Genomic DNA, 15,623 nt, shown 5'->3' on the forward strand with positions numbered 1-15,623 from the left:
GGAAAAAAAAACAAAACAAAAACAAACAAAAAAAAAACAAACGACAGAGTGGCTCAAAAATGAGTGTAAATAAAAAAAAATTGGGGACTCTGTTGACTATCAAAGAAAAACACGCTTTTCAGTCCTCACTCACAACGTCACCCCATCCATCCAACCCCGGACCACACATCTCCAACTCTGACGGCGGGTTTTTTTTTTTTTTTCTTCTTCTTCTTCTCTCTTTTCTTTTCCCGCTCTAACCCTCTCCTGTCGCTGCAGGGACGCTGCGTGTTGCGAAGAAGAAGAAGAGGAGGGGGGAGAAAAATGAAGGCGTGAAACTTTCCCCTCAACTTCTCTCTCTCTCTCTCTCTCTCTCTCTCTCTCTCTCTCCCCGTCCTCACCCCCTCCCACCCAGGGCCCAATAACAGGGGCCGGCCCTCAAGTTTAGGGGGCTCCTCTGATTTGCCCGATCCTGCTGTCCGAGGGAGTGACTGACAGCGCCGGGGACGGCGGCGCGTGTGTATGTGCGTGCGCGCGCGCGCGCGCTTTGGACTTGAAGGCTTTTTCTTTTCTATTTTTTTTCTTTTCCTTTTCCTTTTTTTTTTTTCCTTTTTTTTTTTTTTCTTTACGTGACGCCCGGAGAAGGGAGGGCGCGAGCGAGGGCGCGCGGCAGCAGCACTTGGTTGAAGGGAGTCTCGGCGGCGCAGCTCAGCTCGGCAGAGCAGAGAGGAGAAGAGAGGAGCCGTGCGGGAGAGCCGGGAGAGCCGTCAGCCGTCAGGCACTCACTCGCAAAAAAAAAAAAAAGAGAGAAGAAGAAGAAGAAGAAGAAGCTGGAGGAACGCACACCGACCAACCGCTCCATATGGCTGCTTGAGACATAACCACGCACTCCCCCTCTTCCCCCTTTTCTCTCTTTTTGGGGGGACTCCTCTTTTTCTTTTTTTTCTTTTTTTGAAGGCATTGTTTTTTTTTTGTTTTTTTTTGTTGCTCCCCATCAGAAGTTTGCAACTTGGTTCTTTCCCCTTTGAAAAAAGAAAAGAAAAGAGAAAAAGAGTGATAAAGAGAATCCACTTGCAGTGGATGCCTCCGGCCGTCATGGATACCCATATAAGATGGAAAGTAAAACGGAGGATAAGGGACCCTCACGTCGCTCTCGCGGTGCTTCTGCTTTTTGTCACGACGCAAACAAGTTCAGGTAAGTGGAGAAAACGACGACGACAACAACAACAAAAAAAAAAAAAAGTTTTTGCCTCCCTCAGCGCTCCTCCACAACCAGAACTTCAGAACTCCCCCCCAACCCTTGCGTTAACTTCATCTGCTGGGTGAAAGTTTCCGCCCGGGCTTCCTCTGAGCTCAACATCCATGTGCGGATGTCTGCTTTGGATTTGCAGCAGCTGATCTGCAGAAAGCATATTGACCGCTGCTTAACTTTACTGCTGGCCACCTCGAGCGCACTGTCGATTGTGTTGCTCTGTGTCAAAGGGGGGGGGGGGGGGGGGGGGGGGTGGAGAGTTGTTTTTTTGGACATGGTCAACTTTTCTGCGGTAACTTTCAAAGAAATGAATTCACCGCAAGGACTTTTTTTTTTTTTTCTTTCTTATTTTATTTTCTTATTTCCAAGTCTTCCATCCCTGAGAAGGATGAACATACTTTTCATCAGGGGGAGGGGCTGTCGGCTGTCTGGAAGTGGCAGGGTGGAGCCCCTCTCAAGGCAGCATTACGGATGCACGGCAGCTCCCATGCACAGGATCAAAAGTCAACTTTTGCTCACCGCGCACTGCAAATTTGCCCCGGCGGTTGCAAAAGGTTGTCGTCTGTCAGTCAGATAAAGTCCTTAAGAACGGCTTTATGGAACGAGGCTTTATTGATTGATTGATTGATTGATTGATTGATTGATTTTAATGGTTAATGGTTTAAAGACCTTGCCCGGTGGTTGTTTGTCCTCTGGTCGCACAATGCTTCAGCAGTGGGGGCCAGTGGGGGGGGAGGGGGGGGGGGGTCCGACGTGTATTATTAGCGCCTGAAGGCTGCCTTGACCTGGTAGGTGGTCTTGCCTGACATGGGGGCTGCAAGGCGAACAGGTGCCTTCCTCGGCAGGGACGGTTAAAGCGTCCAACTTTTTTTTTTTCTTCCCCCCCCATCCCCCGCCTATGGTGCGTTCTGCCCGCAGTCAGTCGGATGCTCCGTTTTAAAAGCCTGCGGACGACCCCGTCCACTTTCACAGTGTTATGATCGAGAGCAGATGTTGCAGAGGTGGGTTGAGAGGTTTGGCGTGCGCCACGCCAAGCGACATGAAAAGGAACCCCTTCAGTGGGTTTTTTTTTTTTGGTAGTGAACAGAAAAGGTAGTTAACGGAATCAAAGCCATATTGCTGCGTAAAGTGTTTGGCGGAGGAATCTGGGTCATTTTTTCTTTTTCTTTTTTCTTTCGTTTTTTTTTTTTTCATTGGCAGAGGAGTTTTGTTGCTTTGTCAGAAGAAAACAGGGCTGAATCCTGTTTGATGCCACAACCTGGGTTTAATCAACGCTGAAGTCGAACAGAGCAGCCGGAGCCATGAAAGTTGTCCTCAGAAGTGTTTGTACAATTCCCAAACTGTTAACACATCACACATGTTGAAGAGGGGGGAAGGGCGGAGGCGGTGCAGCGCGAGCATCTATCTATCTATCTATCTATCTATCTATCTATCTATCTATCTATCTATCTATCTAGCTATCTATCTATCTATCTATCTATCTATCTATCATCCCTTAAAGTTTTTTTACCTTTGAGTTTTTACACGCCGTCGCATTTTCATTGCTTCTTGCGCTTCATTCAGACAACACGGTCAAATGAACGATTTGGATATTTTTTCCCTGACAACACCAGCTGACAGTAATTGGAGCTAGTTCACCAGTTTGGCCAGCTGTACAAGATCCCACATCACATGACATCAAGTCACGGGGGGCACCGGGATGTGCAGCCCCGGTGAGGCTCGCAAGGTGTTAAACTTAACTTTTAAACTCCAATGTTTGACAAAATGTTAAAAAGAGGTTAACTGTGGAGATATATATATATATATATATATTTTTTTTTTGCAGAAAAGCCTTTTATCCCTTAATTGACGTGGATGGATCAACCAAATTATGTTATGACATCAGTACAGGGATAAATTTGATGAAAATTAGCATGGTTTAGTTTACTAGCATCTTAGCCTAATCCTCCTTGTGTAACCTGGGCAAATGCCCCCCTTCCTGTATATAAAGCAGCTGCATCTTTTCACCACCTGGAAGGTCCTGACCTGCGAAAACTATTATAGCATGAAGTTAATGTGGGTGAAAAGACAATCATTTATATTGGCACAGCAACTCAACTCATGCTAACGTTATTGTACTCGTTTGCCAGTTAGCGAGTAGAGCCGTGGCCTAGGACAGGAAGCGCACTGTTGGCGTGTTTCTGAAAACAATGACCACAGCGCCAGACGTTATACAAACCGGGCGTCAAACATAAAATATTCAAACTAACGCAACACCGTTAGCTTGTTGATGCTACATGGTCCCAGAGCAGGCCCTGCTGACTTGGTAGCTAATTTTCTCCTCCCGTTCAACACTGGCTCCTTTGTCCTTACACCACAGGCTTTTGTTAATAAAACATTACCGTTGTTTTAAGGATTCAGACAGAATATATCTCAGCCAGTTTCACGCCAAATGTATAAAATGAGAGAGGCCTGCAAGGTTTGCAGTGTCTTTCGCTGGTGTGTTATACTTTTGTTGCACGCACCGTGCAAGTGTTTGAAGTTTACAGCAACCTGAGGTCACAGACGATTAGGCCGCTGGATGTAAGTCAAGCTTTATTAGACGGAATGAGTCATAGCACGCACTTCTAAGGGAAGGTCACCTCCTCGTCTTGGCCTTAATGAGGAAACCTTGCTTTCAATCCATGCGAAAGAAAAACTAATAACAGAAGGCCTGCAAGACAGAGAGGTTAGGAATGAGAAGGGGGGGGGGTCAGGGGTCAAAGGTGAAGGTCGGGACTCTGGATTGCCACTAGTGTGAGGTTTACAGTTTCACTGCCTGAAGAAAGGAATTCTTAGCTGTTGAAGTGCTTGAGCGCCGCTTGTCTCAGTAAATACTGCCGCTGCCGCTCACTGGGCCAAAGTGAGGAGGAGCGTGCGTAATGAGTATTTAATGTCGCTGAGTCAAAGAATCTCTGTAAAAAAAGTTTAAAAAAAAAATTCTTTCAAAGCCCCCTCTTCAAAATGGCCGCTTTGGTCACCGCATTACATCGGTTTTCAAGTAATAAAACGCACAAGCAAGCAACACCGTGTTTTATGGAGAGCGCACCATCTGCAAAACCAAATCTACGCTCAAAGGAATGCCTTTTTGTTTTTAACCACTGGAGAGCCCTCAATCAATAGACTCCTCTTTTTTTTTTTTTTTTGTTGCACGTTTTCAAAATTAACATCCAAGCGCAATATTCTCCATGTGGCTCGTTGCCATTAATCATTCGGCTCTTCTTAAGAAAGTCCCCATCAATAACAAACATTCACACGGGACCGGGGGTTGACTTGCACGGAGCACTTTAGTCATCAAGAATACTGGAATAACATTCTTGGAATGCCATGTGCAAACGCAAACAAGGGAGGATTTCGCTCCGAAAAGCCTCCCAGTAATGATAATAAATTCATAATGCGGTTAATCGCAACAATCGGGGGAAATTTGAAATCGGCACTAGCGCCACGCTGTGGAGCCGCCCGGTGTTTGTTCTGTGCCCGCGTACGTTTTCGGACCAAAGCGGGATAAACAGCAAAAAAGGCCCTCGCTGTTTCGCCGAGCACCTACACATCTGGAATCGATAAGTTCCATTGTGCTGTCTGCTGAGCCTTCCAAAAGGCCGGACGAAATGTCTTCCAGATGTTTTCTCCACGTTCACAGTATATCACGGGATGGCGAAAGGTACTGTTGCATTTTTTTTCTTTCCAGGGGGGGAAAAAAAAAAAGGCCGTCCTGTGTGTGAATATTCCCGATTGAATAACGCCGACGCTGAGTTGACTTTGTCAAAGTGATACCAGTCTCCCCCCCCCCACGCTCCCCCCCCCCCCCCCTTTCGGAACTGTCTGCGGCACAACGTACACATCCCGGGTCATTAAAAGGCTCCTTTTTTTTGTTGTTGGAGCGAAGCAGCTTTATGGCAGGGTTAAAGGTTGAATACAGCTGGCCCACAGCTGTAATTTATTTAGAGTCCTAAGTCCAAAGGAATTTATATGGATAGGTGCATTTCGACTTTTTAGTCAGTGTGTACACAGCGCTCCGAGAGGCCTATTAGCGGAACTTTAAAAAAAAAAAAAGGGGGGATCGACGGGGGCCTTTGCGGAACTCCAACAAAAACGCTCCAGCCTGAATTACAGGAAGCCCCCCGACAGATCAAGGTTCAAAGGTCGAGTCTTCGTCCCAGTCGCACCGCCGAGACGCGTTGCAGGGCAGACCTCCTCAAGAATCCACAGACAATGAGAGCCACATTGTACCCCTGAGGTCATGACCGGCTCAATCAGATAGGTGGCAGTGAGAAGGAATGACTTCCAGTGTGTACGCCTGTCGCCGTGGCGCGGGGGGGGGGGGGGGGGGGGGAGAATCCGAATTAGTCGGGACAGCGGTGAGAGGCAGTGACCCCGCAACTGCATGTGCCACTTCAGCCTGTAAATGCCGGCTTTGTGGGCCGCGGTTTAGGGGGGGCGGGGGAGGGGTGGGGGGTGGCTCTGCAAATCAGCTCTAATGCTCGGTAACAACGCGGCAGATAAAACTAAATATGCAGCAGGAGTCTTGACCCCGTGTCAGAGTTTATGAGATCCTTTGTGCAGTACAACCGGCGCATTATTCGCCCAATGCCGAAGGGTATACTGTCCAAGGCCCCCTTTCAGACCAATCAAGGGGCAACTAATTGCTGCCGCTCAATGGCGTCCGGCGCTAATGACTGGACGTGCTTGATTCGGAGCCAGATACAGATGGTTTTTCTCCAAAGGTGTCGTGGCCAAAGCCAGTTTCTGCAGAAGCACGCACGAACAAAGATGGATCATTTCAGTTGAAATTTTGCGGCTGAAAGGGGCGCGACCGCGGCCAAAGCGGAGTGGTTACCGCGGCGTTTGAAATATTTGCGACAACGTCGGAGCGGATCTACCTCATGACGGCAGCCGGCCGGCGCTGCCCGTGCGCGAGGTTTTTTTTTTTTTATGTATTCGGAGGAGCGCTGCGCTTTCTTTGTCCACCGGCGCGTGTTGAAAAGGTTAGCGCCTTCCCTTCTGGGGTCCGGGCACACAAGCGGAGCATTCACTTCAGCTGGGAAACAGTGCTTTTCTCTGTAATAGGGTATTATAATCATCCAGCATGGAAAGCAGCGTATGACTCATCCTTTCCAAACCCTGTTCCCCCCCCACCCTTTCTTTGGCCCGAGCGTAGCCACAGCCCGGGCACTAGAAACTCTCGCAGTAAGCACTTCTTTTCCCTGCGTGTGGAAATATTAAAGTGGCTATGGCTGCTGCAGAAGCTTAACTGTCATCAAATGTATGGGCTATTATTTTTATTTTATTTTATTTTATTTTTCACCGTTTCAGGCAGAGCCAGTGCACAGAGGTGTTTCTTGCTCACGCAGTCGTCTGGACTGAAAACAGGATTAAGGCTCTTTGGGCTTCGTCCATCCCGGCATGGTCGGGACAGACTTGTTGCTTGGATTGGTTTCCTGCAAACACATTTAAAATGTAAGACTTTTTTTTTCACGTTGGCGTCTTTGTTGCCTTCGGTGTGGTGTCTCGATATCGTGCTCCTTCCAAACGCTCGGGGGGGTTGACAAAGGCCAGTTTGCACAAGGCTGCGTCCCACCGCTCGCCCCGGCAGCTGGTGACAGCGGTGTAGCTCCGTCGGCCCAGTGGGAGGGAACTGGATGATGCTTTCTCACTCGAGCCCTTTGGCAGTACCGTCTGCTTCAGCGCACGGTTGCTATACTGACCAAGCGCAACGGAGTCTGGGGCCACGTGGAGGAATTTGGGTGGCCTTGCGGCGGCTTTGACCTCCAGTTCCGGCTTGACGAAGTCTTCCCTCGTCTGTCTTATTCCACCCGGAATCCACGCGTCCACACCACACACTCGGCGTTTGCATTCGCATTGTGGGCTGGCGGTGGTGTGACTCAGCAGCTGGGGTGAAAATGAAGCTTTTTGTATTTTGGCTCGGCCAGAGCCCAGTTAGGAAAAAAACAAACAAACAAAAAAAAAAATGGAAGCTGTAAATATATTTATTTCCCCCCCCGTAAGTGAGCTTGGACCCCTGAAACATGCGAGGGCCACAGAGTTCACCGTGGACGGGGCAACTTTCAGGGTTCCTGTTTGAAAGGTTCTTTTGTCTCAGCGCAGCCGCTTTATGGCGACGTTGAAGGCTGAATGCAAACTGGCCCGCAGCTGTATTTTATTTGGAGTCGTCCGCCGAATTCATGTGCGTAGGTGCATTTTTTATTTATTTTTTTTTGTTTTGTAGAATCCAATTGTTTCTCCACCGGACGGATTCTAGAATGAGATCTCTTTGCGACAGCGCCCTCGTAGCTTTGACGGCCTTTGGCCAATGGGTGCGTTTTGCTGCTTGTTGCCCAAAGGAAACGTTTTTGAAACGCGTCCCTGATCCCCGACATTGACCTATCATCACCATCGTCATCATCATCATCATCATCATCATCATCATCAGTCTATGCTGTGGGCTGGGCAGTAAGAGAAAGAGCTCTGGATTGTCTGTGCTGCAGTTCTCTCTCTCTCTCTCTCTCTCTCTCTCTCTCTCTCTCCCACCGCAACATTCTCAGCAGGCTGCCACATTTCCGTTAACAATTATGGGGAGAATGAGGAAGAAAATTACAAGTCGGTGAGAGGAATTAAGCTGCTGATGGGGGGGCGGGGAAGATGGGTGGGTGGGTGGCGGTGGTGGTGGTGGGGGGGGGGGGGGGGGTTGAGGGGGAGAAGGAACTCCAATGAACTGAACTGTTGCTGCAGGAGAAGAAAAAAAAAAAGACATTACGAAAGGGCCAACGGGGGGGTGGGGGGGGTGGGGTGACTGAGAAACAGACAGACGTGGTGCATGTGTCTCCAAGCGCCGCTTCCTGCAGTTAAAAAAAAGAGATCCGAGCGGCGCTGCGGAGTCCTGACGCCGTTTTTCCATCTTAGTCTGCGGCGGGGGGTGGGGGGTGGGGGGGGGCGTGTGATTTATCTCCAGCGCTGCGTTGCGCTGCGCTGCGAGCTGCCGCATGGAGACAGTGAAGTAAAGCTTCTGGTATTCCCTCTGCTAAAGCAACTAAGGCTGCGGCGAAAGCGCTACAGAGCCTCAGAGTGAATAAGACGGCGGCTCTGGTCGGGGGGGGCGGGGGGGCTAAAAGATCCAGATTGTCTTTCAAGGTCCCGCGTGTGCTGCCGGTGGTCTGAGTCTGGTTCTGATTTTTCCCAAGTCCGTCCCCGTCGGTCGGTTTGCTCGTTCTCGCTTCTCTTTCCGCCCCTCGCGCTTCCTTTGGCCGCCTGTGGTCAGAGGCTCTCCGTCGCTATCAGACGGCGACGATCAAAGTCAAAATGCGGCCATCGCGGCCTTGGGCAGGGAAGGAAGGCACTGGGCGTGTAGACAAAAAGATTTGGCTCCTCTCGTTTTATTCCTCCCTCTCCCTCTTCCGCCGCTGCTGCTTTCACGTGCGGCTGGCCGCCCGGGTCAGTGGGTCAGTGTGGTGCAAAGTGCTGAGCCGCCCAATTAGCCCGAGAGTTAACATATCGGTTATCGGAGGTCATGTAGAAGGCGTCTAGTCTTGTGCCCCTTAAGGTTTTTGTGCTGTCAAGTTGCCTTTGTTAGCTTCCTGCTTTGAGCCTGGGCGTTGCTTTTGCTAATATGTTAGCGGGTTAAGCGACGCAACAGTTTCAATTTGCTCACGCTGGCTCAGACTAGCTTAAGTTTTTGTGCCTACTGAGTGTTATCAAACAAATCCTATTCTCATCTACAGAAAACTCCAGACTGAAGTCCCGTTTGTCGATGTTAGCTTCCTTGCTAACATCCCACTCGTGGTTTGTGCTGGAATTACTTTACTTGTGTGTCGCGCGTTGTGTGTTTGTTTTTTTTTTGTTGTTTTTTTTTTTATCTCTTGGGATGTCCAGGCTGCGTGACTCATGCTGAGTCGATCCAGCAGGCACCACGCCCGCAGTTTATTTCTCAGGATCCAGTCACGTGACTTGTGCAGAGTCATCGGGTTCATCTTGATTAGTGTCATGTGAAAGGCTGTACCTGTGAGGGATGAACCCATAGTGGACCGTTTCCAACTGAAATGCAGCCTTTAATATTTAGGATTGTCAAACCTTTTGCTTTGAAAATATGTCTTTGGGGGAATTGTCGCGGTGTCATAGTTTAGTTTTTTTTAAAGACACCTCACAGATTATCATGACGGTGTTCTTTATTATTTACCCTTTGCCACCACTGGAGGCATTTTAAAGCCTGGCTCCTAATTATTACCCGCTGTTTCCACATTGAAGTGCTAACACAGCAACAGTTGGCTCCACTTAAGGTTTTTATAACAGTATCGGGTGAAAAAAAAATATATATATATAAGTGAAAATAAAATCTTTACGCCCTCCGGGTCTGTGATGCACTCTAGGAGGGGGAAGTCTCTCATTTGGCATTCTTGTTTTCAGCTGTGCCCGGCAGAGTCCTCTTTATGGCTGCTAATTACTTCTTGTCCTCAGCGCCAGGTCAAGCATGTGCCTGGAGAGTCAGGCCTCACTTCGGGCTCGGAGGAGAAGAAGAAGGAGGAGGTGGTAGAGGAGGATAGGGGGCAGGGAAAGAGGGAGAGGGAGGAATGTTAATCCCCCCCCCATGAAAAAGTCCTAATTCAACGGTCTGGCACCCCACCTCCTGTCAAATGAAATGGTGCTGTCTGGAGTTGCTAAGTGTTTTCGCAGGGCGCGTGCGTGCGCGTGCACGCAGACGCTTTTGTGGAAACGGAGGAGGATAGACGGATCAGTCGGGAAGAATGGGATCCACCGCAGTCCTGGCCCCCCCCCGGGGCCGAGAGCGGGATTATGAACCGGGTGTCCGGGGCTACTGTTCAGAGAGGGGAGACGCGAAGGCGTAAAGCGTTAAGATGAGGCGAGGAAGGCATGAGAGAGAAAACCCCGCCCCCCCCTCCATCACCTCCCCTCCTCTCTCATTAGCGGCGGCTCTTAATGGTTCTTGCGTGCAGTTTTTAAAGTGACTCGTGCCTTGAAATATGCACCCGCGAGGACCTTCCGCTCTGCTGCAGCCTCATTAACTCCGCGCCAGGCGAAGAAAGTCGTGCGAAAATCCTGCGCGCACATATTTGACCGCAGCGCGTCGACGCGTCTATCTAACCGTGCAGATAGCGATGGGCGTGCAAGGTTGGCGGGAGGAGCCGCCGTTGGTGTTCTCGGTCTCCGTCCGAGGTTTCTGTCCCTCGAAAAGGAGCTGCTTACCTTTTCTTCATGTGTTGATGTGAGCGACGTCGTATCGTTAATTCTGCATTATTATGGTCCGTGCGTGACCCCCCCCCCCCGCGCCGGGGGCCTCGGTGGAGTCGGCAACGCGTGGGAAGCGGCGGCTAAAAAAACAAAACAAAAAAAGCTCCGAGAGGATTTTTAATGGCCGCACTGTGCAACCCAGCGGTTTTTGCTTTTACTCGCGGCCACCTAGCGAAGAGCAAATGTACACATGACCGTGTCGTATAAACAGTTTCCGTGTTTACTGAGGTGAGGGGGTGGGGGGGAGTGGGGGGACTCCTGGATGTGAGGCCAGGAGAAAACGTTTTATTTTTAGCGTCGGGTGCCACCGGTGTGGGTCCGCCGAGGGTTTAGTCCCGCTAAGTGGGTAAACATCCCCCCCCCAGCTGAAAAGGTGGGATTCAGTCCTCGCGCCCCGCGGCTTCGGATGTGGTCGGGGGGGAACCTTCCTGCCGGTGGCAGGAACCCGTGAGCGAAGGTGTGTGTGCGGCCCAGAGGTGAAGGGGATAACGGAGCCGACTGTGATGTCACGGCTCTCTGAGGGCGATCAGAGGCATCGGGCGACTCCGAGGTCGACGTCCCAGTGGGTCGGTCGAGGTTTTTCCCTTTTTTTTGTCGGCGTCTTGAGCATTTATTGTCACTTTCCCGATGCCCGTTCCCATGCCCACTGCAAACTCCAAATGACCCAGGAGACAAGCGGCGGTCCTGAGAAGCTGCGAGAAAGATCGGTCGGGCTGCTGAAGTGACAGATTGCATCTGTTGCAGGTCATAGCTCGGACAACCCGCGGCTATCTGATTTCCTTGTGTCGTGCCGAGCTTGACTTACCGTCACCGCCGTGTTGATGCGTTGTCAGACCTCAGTGTCGGCCGCTCCTGGGCAAAGCAGCTTCCTTGAATTATTGATCGTGGTGCCTGTGTTGCTGTCATCGGCAAAGTGATGAAAAGGCTCGTTGGAGGATTCGATAGGCTGCCGGGGGGGTTTTTTTTTGCGTCAAGCTGAGGCTGAGGTCGCCATAAGTAGTGCTCTAAGTTGAGTTTAAGTCTCTAAGTTTAAGTCTCTAAGTTTAAGTCGAGTTTAAGGCTAGTTTAAGTCTTGCTCTGCAGAAGGTAGTTTTTAGGACATTGTTGTACATAGGCAGAAAACATAAACATTTGCTGTCATAATCCATTCATCCATCCATCCATCCATTATTCCATCCATCCATCCATCCATCCATCCATCCATCCATCCATCCATTATTCCATCCATCCATCCATCCATCCATCCATTATTCCATCCATCCATCCATCCATCCATCCATCCATCCATTAATCCATTAATCCATCCATCCATCCATCCATCCATCCATCCATCTATCCATTCTTCTAATGCTGCACTCAGTGGTCGCTGGATGCTGGGGCCTGTTTCACACTGTCTCAGGAAAGAACTCTGCCAAACAAAGTGTCGCCCCCCCCCCAGAGGGAAGCGAGGTTATCAAATGAGTTGCGTAAGAGGATTTGTGAAATGAGCGTCGGGCCGGCACCTGTCACCGCTGGAGCGAGGCTTCAAGGCAGGGCGTGCGGACTGTGGTTGTGTCGTGCCCTTAAAAGGACTCTGAGCGGTGTGAAGAGGCCGCGGCGAGATGGCTGCAGAAAAAGAAGGAGGCAGCGGGAGCGAGAGTCACGGACCCACTTCCTCCGCCTGCGCCGAAGTCGGTAAAATTTGGCGCTCCCGTCGCTGAGAAAGCGGCCGCGGTGGCGTGTTGCAAACATGGCGTCGTCTCCTAGAGGACCACCAGGGGGCCGCTAGCGCTGCATTGAGTGTTAGAGAGAGCCGCTTTGAAGGGAGTTGCTTCCTCAGCAACGATTGACACAGAATTGTTATCTCAACTCCATAGAATATTTACTTGTAATTCGTTGGCATTCACATGCACGTTCTGTTTGTTCTCAACAAGTCGTACTTCCCTTCGCCGGCGAGTCCCAATATAACCTCCGACTGCCCAGAGACGAGCTCATCGAGTCGACCTCCGTCATCGTGCAGAATGATAGGCATCTTCTGGCTAGGCGGGGAGGGAGGGGGGGAGCAGAGTCCCTATCAGTTTTTTCATTATGACTTGATGACAGAGTGGCCTCTCTTCCTCCTCTTCCCCCCGCCTCCCCCCCTTTTCGCCGACTTACAGGCTCACTGTCCCAGCAGCAGCAGCAGCAGCAGCAGCAGCAGCAGCAGCAGTAGTTGCTCTCCGCAGCTCGATGTCGTCATGCTCGGCAGTTGCGGTCGATTTTTTTTCTTTCTACATTTTTTTTATTTTTTTAAATTTTTTTTTTTACTCAATCGGCCCAGCTGCTCTCAGCGACCGGTGGCCCCTCCCGCCAAACACGTGACACAGTTTTCCGACTAGATAATAGACTCTCCCCCCCCCCCCCCCACACCTCTCACCCCTCTGAGAAAGGAAGAGCTTGTTGTTGGCTTCGGACGGTGAATTGAGATGAGAACGAGCCGATTAGAGGGAACCAATAAACTCCACAACTTGCCGAGTTGTCCAAGTTATCCCCCCCCCCCCCCCCCCGTCTCTCTCTCCGTCTCCCTGGAATCGCCAGGGTTGCTGTTTGCGCTGTTGCTGTCAGGTTTACATCTTAGTTCCATGTCCCGCCCGTTTTTTTTCTTTTCTCCTTTTTTTTTATGGTTGCGTTGTTTGTAAGACTTTACGACCTGAACAGACCGAGGGAGGGGTTGGTTATTTATTTTATTTTTTTTATCCCCCTCTCTGTGCTGACAGCATCGAGTCCTTCTCAGAGGAGGAAGTCGTTTTTCTTTCACGCTCCACTGTACGTCTGCGTGAGAACACGTGCGGCCAAAAACTCTCTTCAATGGAGCTCTCTGTCTCAAGAATGTCTGCCCCCCCCCCCCCCCCCCCGCCCCACTTGCGCACTTTTTTCTACCCCCCAAAAAAAAAAATAAAATTGATCCACGCCGCACGTGAGTCATGCTTAATGTCAACCAGATGGATGTTGTTGCAGAGCGTACAAACACTCCATCTCTCCGCTGTTCCCAGCGTCCTTTTCACTCGGCAAGGGACGCTCGTGTTGGTTTCTTTTTGTTGTTAATGTCTGCTGAAAGGTACGTGTGTGTGTGTGTGTGTGTGTGTGTGTGTGGGTGTGTGTGTGTGGTCTCTCCATCCAGCCAGCCAGCCAGCCAGCCAGCCAGCCAGACATTAGAACTACTGTTCCTAAGTTGCCTTTGACTCATTGTGGTAACAAACAGCAAGAAGAAAAAGAGGACAAAAAAGTGCAATCGGTGCAATTTTGGATGGCTTTTTTCTCTGTTTTTCTGTTCATCCAAAAACGATGCTCGGTTAAGAAAAAAAAAAAAAAAAAAGGCCCCTGCTGCTTGCTGTGCGCCACATCGCACCTCCTCTAGAACAACCTGACTCCCGGTCAGGTCCCTGTGGATGCGACCCAGCGTCCGTCAGCCCGGGCCGTGGCTCCAGCCTGCGTGTGTGCAGCAGAAGCAGCTGTTGAGGTTGCGGCGGGAAAGAGGGGTCAAACCACCGGCGTCGCACGCCGGGCCTGACCCCGCTGTGCCCCCCCCCCCTCCCCGGTGGCGAGGCCGGCCCCGGGGACGAGCAGGGCCCCCCCCCGAGGAGAGTGCGCTAATTACACGGCTGTGGCCGAGAGTGGAGGCAGCGGCGGCGGCGGCGGCGGTGGATTTGGCGTTGAGGGCTGGAAGCTGAGAGGTCCTCGGCCGCTGCGGCTCTGGCCCGTCATCACAGCGTCTCTATAAATGGGCACGTCTCTGTTCAAGAGCCCAAAATTGGACGGAGAGGAATCTTCTGGGCTCCACGCGCAGCCAACGTCCTGCTGAGTAACCAGAGCGGGGGGGGGGAAGGGGAAAGACATTATTTTGCAGTCTTGCAACGTGCAAAATAAGACGTCTTCCAGTTGTATTTTGTGTTTTTGATACATGAAAAATGATCTCATCTCACATCTTTCACTCTCTCTCCCCCCCCCCCCCCCCCCTCCTCTCTCCTCCCTGCAGCCGAACCAGCGGACCTCTTGAAGATTTTAGATTTTCCCAGTTTACCTGAGGGTGTTACGAGATCAACGGGCTTCTGCTCACACCGGAGGTCATCGCAAGGGCCCGACGTGGCCTACCGAGTATCCAAAAACGCCCAGCTCAGCGCCCCCACCAGACAGTTGTATCCAGGTAAGCCCGTGACCGTGTGCAAAATCTCCGGCCTTCGGGCACGGAGGGGGGGGGGAAGAAAAATTTTCACTTTCACAAGGACTGCCAGCATCAGGGCTCCACACCTGGTCGACTTTATTGCACCGAAAGGTCCCTCAATATATTTTTCACATCTTTAATTTAATTTTCAGCCCCTTCGTATGACCCCCTCCCACCCCCACCCCCACCCCAATAAAAAAAAACAACCCTCTCCAGTCTGCATCCCTATAAAAAGCATATTTTCGTCCTGTGTTTGCAGAAACGCTACGCTTTTATCTTGCGGCTCAAACCGACGCTTAAACTTTTTCACTTTTCCCCAACCGACCACATGTTGGAAAGTGGACACATGCAACAAGGTCACAGAGGGCAGACACACACACACACACACACACACGCACAGAAGAGGCAAGGAAGTTCTTCTTCTGTGGTGCCTGCTGCAGGGCTACAGACGTGTTGCTGCTAGTGAGCTACTCTTGCATGACTGGGGACCTCCAGAGTGAAGCCCCTCTGCCCCACCTGGCCCGTTTCTGCTCCCCTCTCCCCTCCCCCGCATGAGCTTCTGCTTTTACTGCCGCCTGCCGCCAGATTATTTACGCCGGCTCTGCCTCTGCCGTCGCCTTACGGGAGATCTCCACGGCTGCAGTTTCTCCTCGCGCACCCTGTAAACCTTGTTCCCCCGCCAGCGCTTAAACGTGCGTGTGCGTGTGTGTGTGTGTGCGAGCGCGCGGCGATATGCATCTTTTCACTAAAGTTGCGGACAAGCACGCACGCACGCATGTTGCACATCTGGGGCTCCAGATGCACGAGGATCCCGAGGCCAGTGATATTTGATGTGGGGGGGAGGAGCCAGAAGATGGAAAAGCAGTGGAGGGAGGGAGTGAGGGAGGGAGTGAGGGAGGGAGTGAGGGAGTGAGGGAGGGGTGTCTGGGGTTCCACTCCTGCCTCGTTCTATTG

The 15,623-nt window shown here is 51.1% G+C and overlaps 1 protein-coding gene across 2 annotated transcripts in view; it reads left to right on the forward strand.

Annotated features, from left to right (window-relative positions):
- The first annotated feature begins 660 nt into the window (after nucleotides 1–660).
- col5a1 (procollagen, type V, alpha 1) overlaps nucleotides 661–15,623 on the forward strand; it is a 66,538-nt gene continuing 51,575 nt past the window's right edge. For both annotated transcript variants that reach the window (XM_076016240.1, XM_076016241.1), the window contains exons 1-2: nucleotides 661–1,174; nucleotides 14,484–14,651. In XM_076016240.1, coding sequence (XP_075872355.1) covers nucleotides 1,060–1,174; nucleotides 14,484–14,651 — 283 coding nt within the window. In that variant the 5' untranslated portion in view covers nucleotides 661–1,059. The remainder of the gene's footprint in view (nucleotides 1,175–14,483; nucleotides 14,652–15,623) is intronic.

This window comes from Nelusetta ayraudi, unplaced genomic scaffold (genome assembly GCF_046127955.1).
Source record: "Nelusetta ayraudi isolate G7.1 ecotype Tasmania unplaced genomic scaffold, CSIRO-AGI_Nayr_v1 ptg000221l, whole genome shotgun sequence".
Classification (NCBI taxonomy): domain Eukaryota; kingdom Metazoa; phylum Chordata; class Actinopteri; order Tetraodontiformes; family Monacanthidae; genus Nelusetta; species Nelusetta ayraudi.